The 14945-nt window shown below is 37.9% G+C and overlaps 2 protein-coding genes across 10 annotated transcripts in view; both read left to right on the top strand.

Annotated features, from left to right (window-relative positions):
- The window catches only part of ATR (ATR serine/threonine kinase), a 40304-nt gene extending 33430 nt beyond the window's left edge, over nucleotides 1-6874 (top strand). For all 3 annotated transcript variants that reach the window (XM_065844512.2, XM_065844511.2, XM_071812524.1), the window contains exons 39-47: nucleotides 180-314; nucleotides 892-1092; nucleotides 1421-1564; nucleotides 2290-2440; nucleotides 3273-3429; nucleotides 3561-3714; nucleotides 4652-4803; nucleotides 5057-5162; nucleotides 6515-6874. In XM_065844512.2, the coding sequence (XP_065700584.1) occupies nucleotides 180-314; nucleotides 892-1092; nucleotides 1421-1564; nucleotides 2290-2440; nucleotides 3273-3429; nucleotides 3561-3714; nucleotides 4652-4803; nucleotides 5057-5162; nucleotides 6515-6688 (1374 nt within the window). In that variant the 3' untranslated portion in view covers nucleotides 6689-6874. The remainder of the gene's footprint in view (nucleotides 1-179; nucleotides 315-891; nucleotides 1093-1420; nucleotides 1565-2289; nucleotides 2441-3272; nucleotides 3430-3560; nucleotides 3715-4651; nucleotides 4804-5056; nucleotides 5163-6514) is intronic.
- A 1369-nt stretch (nucleotides 6875-8243) lies between these two features.
- XRN1 (5'-3' exoribonuclease 1) overlaps nucleotides 8244-14945 on the top strand; it is a 36560-nt gene continuing 29858 nt past the window's right edge. For all 7 annotated transcript variants that reach the window (XR_011740497.1, XR_011740498.1, XR_011740499.1 and 4 more), the window contains exons 1-6: nucleotides 8244-8397; nucleotides 11030-11262; nucleotides 12587-12684; nucleotides 13051-13160; nucleotides 13249-13359; nucleotides 13599-13681. Coding sequence is in view for 4 of the 7 variants with exons in the window: in XM_071812521.1 (XP_071668622.1) it covers nucleotides 8323-8397; nucleotides 11030-11262; nucleotides 12587-12684; nucleotides 13051-13160; nucleotides 13249-13359; nucleotides 13599-13681 (710 nt within the window). In the remaining 3 variants the exon portion in view is untranslated. The remainder of the gene's footprint in view (nucleotides 8398-11029; nucleotides 11263-12586; nucleotides 12685-13050; nucleotides 13161-13248; nucleotides 13360-13598; nucleotides 13682-14945) is intronic.

Here is a 14945-nt window from a genome sequence, read left to right as displayed (position 1 = left end):
CTTGTTCAGGTACCAGATTTCAGTTGGAGAACATGCTTGTCCAGATATTAAATATGGCAAGCAACAAGTAGAGAAAACTATATATTAATTACTGCTGTTGTTGCATTTTTTTCTTAAGATTCTTCAATTGATTTGACTTGTTTAATAAATGTTATTTTTCTTTTTTTTTTTTTTTTCAGTCCTCTTACCCTATGCGTGTTAATAGATGTAAGGAAATTCTGAACAAAGCTATTCACATGAAGGAATCTCTAGGAAAATTTATTGGAGATGCAACACGCCTTACAGATAAGCTATTGGAACTATGCAACAAACCGGTACTTACAAAAATAAACAAATTAATGCACCTAATAGGATTGTTCAAAAATGTTATACAAAAGCTTCTTCTGATAGTTTTTATTAGCCAGTTCATTACATAACTGTGATTGAACAGAAGCTACATCAACTCATAAATTATTTACCTGATAATCGAAAAAAGTAGAAAACAGCTCTAAATTGAGAACATTGCAAAATATTTCAGTACCTAATGGTACTTTTCACGGTGTATGGGCTTTCCATTGGTTTGTGCTTTCATGTCTGATTCTTGCCCAATAACTTTCACAGAACTTTGTTATAAAAACAGGCTGGTTTTGTTTCACGAACAAATTAACTTTATAATAAGGTAAAATGAAACAAATTATTTCATTATTCTGTATTTACATTCAGAGTGAAAAATACATGTGCCATAAAGGCATTTACTTGTGACCACTCCCATTTAATTTGAAATATAAATTGCCTTTTTTCTTATTACTATAAGCATTTATGATTGTTATTTATTAGTTAATGTGAAATATCAGTAATATTTACAGTGTTTATTGCTAACTTTTTAACAACTTTTTTTTTTTTTTCCCCAAGGTTGATGGAAACAGCTCAACATTAAGCATGAATATTCATTTCAAAACACTTAAGAGATTAGTAGAAGAGCAAACTTTTAGTGAAATTCTTATTCCCTTACAATCTGTAATGATACCAACTCTTCCTTCAGTTCCTGGAGCACACGCCAACCACGACCCTTTCCCTGGAAGCTGGGCCTACATTGCAGGCTTTGATGATACGGTGAGCCTCTAGTTGTCACCTCATTTTAAAGTTCACATCAACAGATGTAGCTGCAAATGTGTCTTGGTTCCCTAGAAACAGAGGAGTGAGTAGGAAACTTCATAATTACTTTCATGGAAACTGAGTGGCTTCTGTCCTAACAACCTGAGACAGATGTGTGGTCTCTTGGTACTTAGATAAAGTTTCGACCTGAGGTTAATATGTTGTAACAGCATGGAAGTGCTAATGTGATTGGTTGCAATGTGGTTTGTTTTTTTTTTTACAGTTAGACACTTCAGTTTGTATGATATGATACAGGTATTAATAAGGAATTATTGTTTTTCCTTAGGTGGAAATTCTTGCCTCACTTCAAAAGCCAAAAAAGATCACCTTGAAAGGCTCAGATGGGAAATCTTACATTATGATGTGTAAGCCAAAAGATGATCTAAGGAAAGACTGTCGGCTCATGGAATTCAACTCCCTTATCAATAAGGTTTGAGTTAGACAATCAGATGTATTGTACTTATTGACCAGAACAAAATGCTGAACTCTCTAACAAAAAAAAAACCCTCACTCTTACCTTGAGATAAAGCTTAAACTGTTGCAAAATATCTTATTTCAGTGGAAATCAATAGCAATTGATAATGTGTAACTTCTTACGGACTTGTGATAACAACAATAAAATAGAACATCTTGCCAAAACAATCACTTATTCCAGCAAAAATACACAGGAAATGTTATTTACAGTAAATAAATAACTGCAAACTTTCTGCTGTCATGCCTCATATTTCTTATTCAGTATTTTCTTATATTTTTATGAGAAATAGGTAAATTCATGTTTTCATACTAAAAGTGTTGCCATACTAATTATTTTAGTTACGTTTTACTTCTTGGCAATATGGTTAAGGTACTATGTCTTCCATGAGGTTAAAGCAAATGATAGTATCTCTGAAGCACTAAAACACTTATTTCAGATACTGCTTTTAAGGGGTTTAAGCTAGGTACAAGTTATGCAGTTTGACAATTTTATTGCAAAATTATCTTCTTAAATTTACTTTGGAGAACAGATGAGCATTTTGCTTGCATTTGACCTACTGCAGACAGCAAAGTTTAAGTTCTAAATCCTGTGATTGGAAAATACATGTAATGGTTAATGTTATTGATACATTTTGATCATATCTATGTTATCTGTTAATCTTGTTATTCTTTTATGAATAGTGCTTAAGAAAAGATGCAGAGTCACGTAGGCGAGAGCTCCATATTCGAACCTATGCAGTTATTCCATTAAATGATGAATGTGGCATAATTGAATGGGTGAACAATACTGCTGGTTTAAGAAATATCTTGATAAAACTTTACAAGGAGAAAGGTAAAGAAATATATTAGACTATAGTCATATTTTAATTTTTTAAAGGCATTGTATCTTTATTATTAAATGAGACAAACAGCAAAGACTAAATTCTAAGAAGATGCAGTCATGTGTATTTTTAACTATCTGCAATATAAAATTATATATCTGTAATATATAATTATACATCTGTAATATGTAATTACTTGTGTGTTAGACTTTTAAATGGAAGACAATTGGTGTTTGCAATAAACAAGTTCCTTATGGGAACAGATAACACAACCCTCTTAATGCATTCTTTTATACAACGATGTAAATAATTTCAGCAGCAGCGCAACAGCGTGGGAATGTATGTGCAGCACTGAGTAACAGAAAGGACCGTGGATTTTTTCTTTAGATTTGATCTGTTGTTTTTTCATTTCTGTTACATTTGTATGAGATGATTAAGATATAATTGAATCAAGGTTGAGCGTACAGCAACTTTCCAGGGAAAATATTAGATTGCTTTTGAATTTCTTGCTAACAAAGCAACTTCCTGGTCAGTGCAATAACACTTTGGGAGGAAATTTCATGCTTTATCTGGATGTATGCAGTTATCTGGGAGTCTGGGACTCCAAACATCTCAGCTTTGTGAGGGTGGGGTTTATGTTTCTCTTTCAGTTAACATTATTATTTGTTATTTACTTTCCAGTAACCCACCACCACCACCATGTTCTATGTGTTATTTTCCATTTGTTCATTTATTTCAACTTTATACAGGTGGTTATCTTCTCTAAAATAAACACTGTAATAGTATGTATAAGGCTTTATATTTGGGGGTTTTTTTTAGCCTAATTGAGGAGGTCTGTTACAGGTATCTATATGACTGGAAAAGAATTGCGTCAGCATATGCTTCCAAAGTCAGCACCTTTGTCTGAAAAGCTGAAAATGTTCAAAGAAGTCCTTCTGCCTCGTCACCCTCCTCTCTTTCATGAATGGTTCCTTAGAACGTTTCCTGATCCTACTTCCTGGTGAGTGGCTGGTGTTGGGCTAGCCCATGAATATCTACTTGGTGTCTTTCACTAAACATTAATGGTACTACTGAAAAAAGACAGATAACCCAAGGAAGTGACTTCAACATATCTGATTCTTATTTCCGCAGGTACAACAGTAGGTCAGCCTATTGTCGCTCTGTGGCAGTTATGTCCATGGTCGGTTACATACTCGGTCTGGGAGACCGTCATGGTGAGAACATCCTATTTGATTCTCTGACTGGTGAATGTGTGCATGTGGATTTCAACTGCCTTTTCAATAAGGTGAGAAGTGCCACTCCTGAACTTGCTCTTTGTTTTACATGCATGTAAGTTATAAATTTCTGTTGTTGTCTTGTGTTGAGTTTTTTTTTCTCTTTTTTTACTTCAACGTATCTAATGTTGTGTCTCTCACTTTCTTATTTATATCAAACAGACAGACTAGGATATGTAGAGAGTACGTGATTGTTCTGTGTACTGCACTAATGAAAGCGAACTTTTTGATTTAGCCAGTATCAGATGATCTCATGTGGATACACTGAAAAATAGCCCAGATTTTCATGTGTTTGTATTTTGTGGCTCTCCTCTCTCCACTGCCACCCTCCAAACAAAGCTGCAATTACTACATTCAGAATTCTACTGTGAAGAGTTTGTTTGTTTTTTTACACAAATTCGGCACGAAAAAATCCAGTGGTTCTGTTAAAATTGAACAGCAGAAATTGTAACCAGAGTGGGATTTGGAGTTTTGGTGTTTCTGTTGAAAGATGCTTTTGGTGTGGAATATGTGCTCTCTTTAATTCAGATAAGTGAGGCAGAGATATTGTTAGTTTATTTCTCTTGCTTTCTAAAAAGAAAGTAAGCCTAAATTGCCCTGCACAACTCTTATTTTTTTTTTTAAAAGAAAATGTTTTTAAGGTAACTTGCATATTATAAAGGTTAGCATTTTGCATGAGGCTACAGAGCAGCTATATATATTTAGTACAAAATTTTATACCCTGTATTAGTGTAGTAAAACAGGGAAAAAGGTGATTTGGATGTCGATATCCTTTATTCAGTGTAATTTCTCTTTAACAGCTGAGGACTGTGATGTAAGCAAACATCTCTTGTCAGCTAGAAAACTACCAGTGACAAAGATGGTGAAAAAAACCTAAAAACAATGCAAATGTTACCCCTTAATAATGCTTAAAATGCTTACGGTATACTCCTCTTTATCAATATAAAGGGAGAAACTTTTGAAGTTCCGGAAATTGTTCCTTTTCGTCTCACTCACAACATGGTTAATGGAATGGGCCCAATGGGGACAGAAGGTCTCTTCCGAAGAGCTTGTGAAGTCACAATGAGGCTCATGCGAGACCAAAGGGAGCCCCTAATGAGGTACTGCAACTAGTTTTGCTACAAACTCCAGAAAAGTTCTCTGTGGTGTAAACATCTGAAACAGTAACTGCTGGCGAATACACCAGTTCCGGCATACGCCTGTCATGCAGCTCAGTCTTACCATGGCATGCAGTTAAATATAAAACAATATAAATATTCAGCACTAACTTTAGACTCCTGTCAGTGTTCTTGGTTTGAAAATTACATGTATTATATGAATCTTATCCTTTTTTTTAATTTTTAATTTATTTAGTGTCTTAAAGACTTTTCTCCATGATCCTCTTGTGGAATGGAGTAAGCCTGTTAAAGGGAATACAAAAGCACAGGTAAACGAGACTGGAGAAGTTGTCAATGAAAAGGTTAGTTGAAAACAAACATAGCGTAAGATATTCAAATGTCTGTTCTGGTTGCAAGTTCTGTATTTTCTAATTGAAACCTTAACTTTCTTGGTTTTTTCATTCATTTAAATATTCCTCTGATTGTTTCTTCTTGATTATCTGTGTTCATAATTTTTATCCATAGACTATTTTTATTGATAGCAAATGTAACTGATCTACTAAAGAACCAAACAAAACAGAGCCTGTTATTCTCTTAGTAGGACAAGATCAACAGAAACAGTCAGTATGAGAGGAGGCTCCTGCTTCCTCTCACTCTGACTGTTGCACAGTCCTCCAGACTTATAGTGATGGTAACATCTGGAGTCCTTTCTATGCATATTTTTGTGCTTTTCATGAGTGGATGTTTATTACTGAATAAATATGTGCCTTGTTACATGTCAAGGAATACTTGGTTAAAATTTGGTTTAAAAATTTGGTTAAAAAGGATTTCATATGTACTGTTTCTTTTGTAGCTGCTGATAAATACTTGATTGTTCATCCAAAATACAGCTTGCACAACATGTAGTATTTCTTCTCTTTCCTCTTTGAAAAAAATTCTCTCTTAATAATTACATGAAATAGCAGATAAAACTTAACAGAGCACTGATAAACACAGCAGTTGGGGATAAGGGCAAACTACAGTACTGAAGCTGTGTTTTAACAAAGAACGTGGCTGAGCTGTTTAAGCACAGAGACTCTCCTGGTCTTCAAACAATTACTAACCATGCTGTGTCTACATAACCTTTCTTTTAGTTACAGGACCACACACAGAGCTGTAGATGTTAACTGTTCTGGATAGGTGCTGATGTTATGCTTGAGCTTTAAAAGAAAATGTGTGAGTGTAATTGGTATGAACTAGCTACGTTCTTTTTTAGTTGCTCAGCATAACCTGTTACTAGACTCCTTCATTTTCAGTTGCTCCTAATTTTGGCCTAAAATTTACAGACCAAGTACATTCTTTAATTTCATCCAGAATACCAAGAAAAAGGCTGGGAAAAAATTGCATTTATTCCAAAGTAATTGTATGAAATATAAAGCATTTTAATATTTTCAAATACATATGGATAGCTTTTTCACTCTTCTCAAAAAAAATTACCTGTAAAAATATAAAGCAAAAGTTATAACTTGACCAATAATCTGTCCGCTTTAAAGAATTCTTTTTGAAAGTGACTATCCTTTATTTTCAAAGCAAGTGGTGTAGACATCTGAGTTTTGTGTTAAGCAAGCATATTGAAGTCAAATGTGTCCTAATAAATACTTTTGCATTTTAAGAAGTGGAAGTTCATGGATAGTAACGCTTTTTTTTTTTTTTCTCTTTTTTTTTTTGTTTCCAGGCCAAAACCCACGTCCTTGATATAGAACAAAGGCTGCAAGGTGTCATTAAGACTAGAAACAGAATAAAAGGCCTACCATTATCTATTGAAGGGCATGTTCATTACCTCATTCAAGAAGCAAGTGACGACAACCTGCTCTGCCAGATGTATATGGGCTGGGCTCCATATATGTGAAATTTGTTCACTTTGGAACGATACAATTCACAAGTGGTGTAGCTATAGTATTCTTGAGAAGGTATTAATCAGTGATAACTGGTTACTTCTGTTGATTTGTGATTGTAAGCACCAGAACACTCTTATCATCAACCCAAAGTCTATGTAAAATATACAATTTATTTGCAAATATATTATGAATACACTCACAGATGTGTAAGGTGTTATGACTTATGTTTTGTATACATATAGAAGGAAGTACATAGGAACTACTTAAAAATTAGACTGTGCAAGTTTCTGCAAGTTCCTTATGGACATACATGAAAAATTTTTGCAATGTTGAAAGAATGCAGTCTATCAGGTACTGTATATTTTTGTAAAGATTTTTCTCATTCAAGTTTATTTATAGATTAGAAAATCTGACATTGAAGTTCTATACTGATATGATGTGAAGTGATTCAACTTTTGCTACATATAGTTCAGAAGAGGTTTCCAAAAAATAATGAATATTTCTATTCAGCAGTACATCTTGAGTTTTGGTTTCCTTTGACTTCCTTCCACATGGCCTGGTTGTGTTTAGAAAAGCATTTGGGATCTTAAATCTCACCATGCAGAAACTGGTAAAGCGTTAAAATGTTCTGAAACTGTTTCCTTAGCCCTTCCCTGGTGTGCTGGGACCCTTTTGAAGGAAATGACACAGAGTGGCCAGTTAGGGAACCCTGGCTGTGTGACTGTGACCTGTGCAGCAGGCACAGAATTGTGTCAGTGACTTTAACACGCATTTTAGAAAAGGTTCTGGACAGGCTCTCTCCTCCCTCTCTTGTAAACCTGTGGCTATAGCCAGTGTTTTTCAGACTCCATTTCAAGAAAAGTGTTTTGGCATGGACAAGAGTAGACCAAATATCTGAGCTTAGAGTAATGCCTCACTAGGCATTCAAACTGTAGGGAAATGAGGGGAAACAGAGAAAATTATACCCTTTTACCATACAATGGGATATAATTGGGATTTTTGTATAGTATTTTTGTTTCTGCTATTCTGAGGGCCAGTGCCATGAGTGTTTGAACACTCATGTGCCTCAAGTCTTAGTTCAGCTGAAATCCAGACACGGGAGAGTAAATTTAAACATTGAATTTACAATTGTTTATAGTGGTTTTGTTTCTCTGGGGAACTAGTGGGTAATCTTCCAAAAGCACTGTCACTGCCTCATAAACCTGAACATTCTTCCAAGTAAGATCTTTGGATTGTACCATGATCTTCGCAGTGTGTGGCAGTATCGGGGTTATGTGACCTGTGGACAGAACCTGACCGGGAACTGTGGCATCAGGCCCCGCTGCGGCACTTACCCATCTCTATGACACAGGGCCTGGCGCGCTGAGGCGCGTACTGGGAGCTCCCGTGGGAACCAGCGGGGGAAAGGGCGAGAAGCGACGCTCCCCGGTTTGATTGTGACCGGCGCCTGCTCAGGTCTTGCCCGGCCGGACGCGCTGGGCCCGCGGTTCCGCCGCTGCCGGAGGACCCCGCCCCGCCCCGCCCCGGCAGCGCCGCTCTATCCGCCGCTCTCTGTGGTCGGCGCGGCTGTCAGCGCGGCGCGCCGGAAGGAGGGCGGAGCGCGGCCCGCGGTTGTTTGGGTCCGGCGGGGCCGTGAGTGGTGGCCATGGGGGTCCCCAAGTTCTACCGGTGGATCTCGGAGAGGTACCCCTGCCTCAGCCAGGTGCTGAAGGAGCATCAGGTGAGCCGGGAGCGAGCCGCCGCTGCCTGCCAAGGGCCTTTCTCCGCGGAGCAGGGGGGGTCCTGAGCAGCCCCTCGGTGGGGCGCGGGACCGGGCCTGGGCCCGGCCGGGCTGGCGGGGCCGAGCCGGAGCTGGGGCCCGCTTGCAGAGACACGGGGTGGCTCGAAGCGGATGAAAGTGGCGGGATGGCGGCGTGCGGCCGCTGGGGAGCGGGCGAAGCTTTCGGAGCCCCCCCGAAAGCCTTAGTCTCCGACCCGAGGCCGCCGTGAGTGCCGCGCTGTTCCCTGACAGTGCCGGCCCGGAGTGGTTCCTCAACCGTAGCCGTCCCGGCCGGGCTCGCTCCGTTCGTTTCTGTTTCCGCGGCCGCGCTGCCCCAAAAAGCCTGCGGAGCTTCCCCGGTACCGGGCGGTCCTTCGCCCCCACCGGGGACCAGCGGGTCGGAGTTCCCGGTTACTGGGTTCAGGACGGTTCCTGCTGCTGACGGCCAGTGCGCAATAACGATGAGGGGCAGGTTTTACAGCTCTGCTGCGTTTCCTTGTTGTTGCGTGTGTCGGACAGTGTGCGTTAGTTGCAAAGCTGAAAAGTATGTTAAAGCCTGAAAAAGTAAAGCTACAAATAGTGCTTTTAGCAGTCAGGCAAAAAGTCTTGTTTACAGAGAAATCATGTTTGGGACCTGTTAGACACAAGTTTTTCACTTTGACCCGTTTTTCTGGTTTTAAAGTAATTTTCAAAGCTGAGGTCTTTGCTTGTGATTTGCTGGATTTCTGAACAGTGCCATACACTGTCTGTGTGGCAAGGCAGCAGCAGCAGCGTACGCTGGCTTTTCAGCTCTTCTGTTAAAAGCCCGGGCTGCTCACTGTGGTTTCTGGCAACTTTAAACTTCTGTTGAAGAACCGTGGGCTGTGGAAAGCTGGGCAGTCAGCCTGTGCCTGCTCTAACCGGGGGGATGGCAGCAGGGGCAGGACCCGGAGTGCTTTCCGAAAGAGGCTGTTAGAGCTCTGAAGAGAAACCGAAAGCACAACTCAGCCTTAAGTATTCTGATGTCGTTCTCTAGTTAATATTTCTAAAGGTTACATTATGTTCTTGGCTTAGATAGAATACATATTCTGTGTAAAAGAGAAAAGAAAATGTCTAGATTATTATCTGTGATGTTAAGTTTCAGCAACAGCATATATCTCCATTCTTCCTTTTCTCTGCCAGGCCACTTGAATATATAGACTGACACATACAGCATCTAGAATGGGATTGTTGTTTGCTACTATGGAAAAACTACCCAGAATAAAAGGCAATTCCTATGTAAAAAACATCATTTTAAAAATACCATATTATAGCTGTGCTTCTTAAAAAGTCATCTGTTTTACTTATATATATGCTGCTTCCATATAAAAGCTTTAGTTTTCATCTCTTTAGAATGCTGCCTGTGCAATGCCTTGCTCTTTTCTTATCTGAAAAGGGTGCCTGTGTGGATGATGTGGTGTCTGTGCATGTTGAGAGCAGTTTAGTTACTGAATTTAACTGTACTGAAGATCATTATGCACAGCAGAAGACTAGTTATTGCAGGTGAATGGAGATCCTTCTCGATCCTGCCCCTTGTTTCTTCTCTTCCTTGTTCCTCTTACTGAAACGGAGTTATGTTTCTTTTGGACCTGTATTTATCACCCAGACACAACAACACGCCTTTCAAAATTATGTAAAGATTTGTCGGCAGCAATGCTGCAGAAATTCGTGAAAACGTAGAGGTGCCTTTTTCTGGTTGCAGTGACAGGAGGACTTTTATGAGCAGTTGTATCGGTGGATTAAAGAATAGAATTGCTGTTGTGCAAGTTTGGTGTTTTTTGATAACAAGAAGGTAGATAATGGACCCTTTGATTCATCTGTTTGACAGTGTTTATGCTCTGTATGTTGCTTGTGTACATTCAGGGGAGGGATTTTTCTTTAAAAGAAAGCTGGACTGCTACAGATAAGGCTGTTATCAGAGCAGAGAACTAGACAGAAAAAACATGTTTGGAAAATGTGGGAAAGAAATTTATGCTATTATTGATAATTCTGCTGCTTTTGCTGGTAATTGCCACTCTCTAGACTCGCAGGTGGCTCTTAGCATGGCTGAGGAGGCAGCATGCAGTGTGCATGGTAGAAACTCATTAACAAGGGAGAGCCCTAAAGCTCTTCAGCTGGTTTTGCTTTTCAAATCCTCTTGGAAACTGTGTACTCTGTTTGATAGGTTTTTTTTGTTGTTTACGGTGCAGCTATACAAGATTGAATCAGTGAAATGAGCGGGGTTATATATATTAGAAAAATCTCTTCCTGAATAGCATAATTTTATTACTTTTCCCTTATACAATGTAGAAGATTGGCTGAGCACAGGGGACGGAAGTCCTGAGTTACCAGAAACAGTCAGGATAGGACAGGTATCTGTTCAGCTGACTTCACTGGGAAAATAATAATAGCGGATTGCAAGCACAGACAAACCCGTAACCAGTCAAGATGCTGTTGGCCCGTTGGTGTGCAGCAGCTTCCAGGGAGCTCTTCCCACCTCAGCTCCTTTCCAGGGGTTGTTACTCTCAGCCGCGCCTTGGGCAGTGATTGCACCGCTTCAGCTGTCACCAGTGGGTACTAACTGTGGCTTTTGTAGATTCCAGAATTTGACAACTTATACCTGGACATGAATGGCATTATACATCAGTGTTCACATCCAAATGATGATGACGTTCACTTCAGAATCTCAGAAGATAAGATTTTTGCTGATATTTTTCACTATTTGGAAGTACTGTTTCGTATTATTAAACCAAGGAAGGTTTTCTTCATGGCAGTTGATGGAGTAGCTCCAAGAGCAAAAATGAATCAGCAGCGTGGGAGACGTTTTAGGTGAGAATATTTGTTCTTGCTGTGCCTTTAGGATAGTAAACACTTAAAAAAATATTTACCTAAACGTATGCAATGAAAAAGAAAATACAAGTGGTCCTGCCTTTGACAGTAACTTTAATTTTTAGCTAAATGAGTATAAAATGTTAATACGTAAAATCAGGATTCCAAAAGGGAAAGTTTGCTTGTTACTTAGATTTTTCTTTGTGTATGCGGGACTGGGGGGGCTGGAGGAGCTTTTTACTAGGGAATTTTCTGTGAAATAAATCTGCAGTGGAGCTTTTACAGGTATCTCCAATGGCTTCATAAGCTGTGAGAGCCTTTGGTATTTGAGAATGCTAATTCTATATACCCCTTTTTGGTAACGATAACGGAATGGTCTTTGACAGTCGCTGAAAAAATGCAGTTTCTAATGGAACTCTGGTTTTCTTTTGATACCAGTTAGCATCTGAGCTCAAATACAGAGCTGCAAGTAGATTTCACAGTGTTAAGAATTATTTTCATGTTTTGGGAGATGGATGTGGAAGCTTCTTTAAAGACTGCTGTAAGGGAAGAAAGCCAGTGGTCAGGTGGTACAGGGATGGTGAGTGAAATACAGCAGAAACAAACTGAGGGAAAGGGATAAAACAAAACATTTTTAAGCTACTGGGGTTTGGTTTGGTTTTTTTTGTTTGGTTTGGGTTTTTTTTAAGGGAAAAAGGGAGATGGAAGGAAAAGATTAAGAAAGAGTTCTAAATAGAAAATTGGAGTAGAATTGAGCGAAGGACAAAAATCTAAGACATTGGTGGCTTCTCTTTTTCTGGGTGAAAAGGCTAAGATATTTGTTTGTTTATCCATTACTAGTGACCGTCAAAAGTTAGTTCACCCTTCCTACCCTGTTGGTATTCCAAACTTGCTGCTGTGTTAAACTATGTTACCTTTATTGTTCCGAAGTAGCGTTTTCAGATGTATAGATAACGAGTGTTCCTATTATTTCAACATTTTTCAACATTAATTTGCTTTCATTGTGATCAACCATTGAATGATAATCTTGGTAATCTAAATATTAATTATATCTGAGTAATGACAGATGGTCATCATTGCTAGCAAAAAAAAAAGAAAAGAAGGTAGTATTAAGCCCTCCAGTTATATGAGATACAAGTTCAAACTCTGTTCAGGAGCAAAATTTCTCTCCTCCCTTCCCCGCCCCCCCCCCTTTTTTTTTTTTTTTGAACACTTTTAAAAATCAACTATAGGTATTTTGTCAGTGAAGATGTATTTAGGACATTAACATTTGAATAGAATGAATCTTTCTCTGCTCCTTCTCTCCAACCATGTTTTGATTTAGATCAGCAAAAGAGGCAGAGGACAAAATAAAGAAGGCATTAGAAAAGGGAGAAACTCTCCCTACAGAAGCCAGATTTGACTCCAACTGTATTACACCAGGTAAGATAATTTGTTCATTATTTCCATTTAAGTGTTTGAATTGATGTTTTTGCATCTGTGCTTTGGTACTTTTTTCGTATCCTAAAGCATTTTATTTAATTGGAAGACAGAGTTGATAAAGGCTCAAGTAAGTTGGGAACACAAGTTTTAATAAGTTTTAGTAGGATTGGAATACTGTCTCATTCTAGAAGTTTTTTAGATTGCTATGGAAAAAATGAAACCTCTTTGGGGAGGGAGGGGAACCAGCTGTCCCCCTCATCTCTTGCAAAATTTTACTTGTTTTTTTTCATTAATACTTTTGAGATGTAAATGCGATTTGAATGTCTAGTGAAAAGCTTTGCGTTTAACTTAAATTTCCGTTTTCAGGAACGGAATTCATGGCCAGATTGCACGAACATCTTAAATATTTTGTAAATATGAAGATTTCCACAGACAAATCCTGGCAAGGAGTAACAGTCTACTTATCAGGCCATGAGGTTATTGTATTTTGTTAATATGTATTTTAAACAATTTTTTATCTTATAGAAAAATGCTTATTGATGAATTTTGGTTTTATTTGTGCAGACTCCGGGGGAAGGTGAGCATAAAATTATGGAATTCATCAGATCAGAAAAAGCAAAGCCCCATCATGATCCAAACACAAGACATTGTCTCTATGGCTTAGATGCTGACTTGGTACGTGCAGTTAAAATAGAACAGACGCAAGTTTATAAAGTGTGCGTCTCTGATGTCTTCCTAAGCAAACAGGGTTTTAAAATGCTATTAAACAATAATGTAATTATGTATTCCTGCTAACTTTTGAATTTATAATGAGACATAACAGCAAATTCAAATCTTTTTACAGATTGAATCTTGTGTAACAGTTTTTTAAAAAAATAATGAAGTAAGACCTTTCTAATATCTCTTTATAACAGATTATGCTGGGATTAACGAGTCATGAGGCACACTTTGCACTCTTAAGAGAAGAAGTCAGATTTGGTGGTAAAAAGTCTCAAAGGTGAAATGATTTAACTTTATTCTTTATATGTGATGAAATTAAATCAAAAATATACTGGGTCACTAAAACCGTTTTTATTGATTGTGCACTAAATTAATACAATCTTAGCTTATTTTTATGTTAGTACACAAAATTAGAGAAATCAACTTGTTAAAGTGTGCATTTGAATTAGTTTACACAGGAAGAATGTATGTTGTCAGGACAGTTGATTAAAAATAAATCCTTACAGCTTTGATGTGTTGTGCTTCTTCCTTCGTATTATGAGTGGAGCAGCCCAGGCTCTCTTGACATTGTTTCCATAATTGTCTTATGCAGGTATTGACTTTTAAAAATGTATTTATAACTCAGGTTTTGTACATGTAAGGGAATAACTAGAATAATTACTAGAACAATCTCTCTTGAAGTGCCTGACTGGATGCTCTTATTATGGATTTACCCGTTTGAACTATCCTGTGGGCTATAGTCACTCAGAAGAAGGCGATTTGTTCCATGTACATGGAACTATTTTGAAGTAACAGAAAAAAAAAATTTATAACTCTTACTGTGGCCAGGTTTGTTCTGTGTCGTGGTTCCTTCTTTGAAGGATCTTAAGCATAGATTTGGTGGATATAGGGAGAAGAGAGAGAAACAGCCTTTTTTTGATACAGAAGGGATTTTGGATAATACAGTGATAAGTCACGTAAATGTTTAGATAAATGCATCATTTTTGCTAATAAAAATGTTTCTGTTGCCAAGGACAACATGATAAACATCAGAAATAAGTATACTTTTCATAGTCTTCCACAGTCAACTTATCACTAATACTTATTCTGTTGATAATGTTGGCATGTAACATGGTAATGTTTTTAAAAGACCTTGAGTCTAATCACAGAAAAGTAATTTTTCCTTTTAAAAAAAATATATATATAAAATAAAAGTTTAACGGCCTTTTGAGTGATTAAATAAAGTGTGAAATCAAAAGGCAAGGTGTCTTTTTTCCTTTTTCCCTCAAGCATTGTTCCATATTTCACTCCTGTAATTTCAGGATAATATTGGTCATTACAGGAATTGACTGTTGGAAGTTACAGGAATTACCTTCTGTCAGTATTGTGACTTTTATGAGTAACTACAGTTGGAAATTTGGAAATACTAAAAATATGTACAAATTAATATCTGTCAGCAATTTCTTGATTCAGGTAAAGTGTTTGGTTTATCAGGATTTTTAGCTCCAGTGCAATGAAGAATAAGGGGCAGAATGTCTCTAGAGTCTTAGAGCATCAATCTG

Source organism: Patagioenas fasciata, chromosome 9 (assembly GCF_037038585.1).
Source record: "Patagioenas fasciata isolate bPatFas1 chromosome 9, bPatFas1.hap1, whole genome shotgun sequence".
In the NCBI taxonomy this organism is placed as follows: Eukaryota; Metazoa; Chordata; class Aves; order Columbiformes; family Columbidae; genus Patagioenas; species Patagioenas fasciata.
The sequence above is the reverse complement of the archived record's forward strand: the minus strand, read 5'-3'. Positions and strand labels throughout refer to the sequence as shown.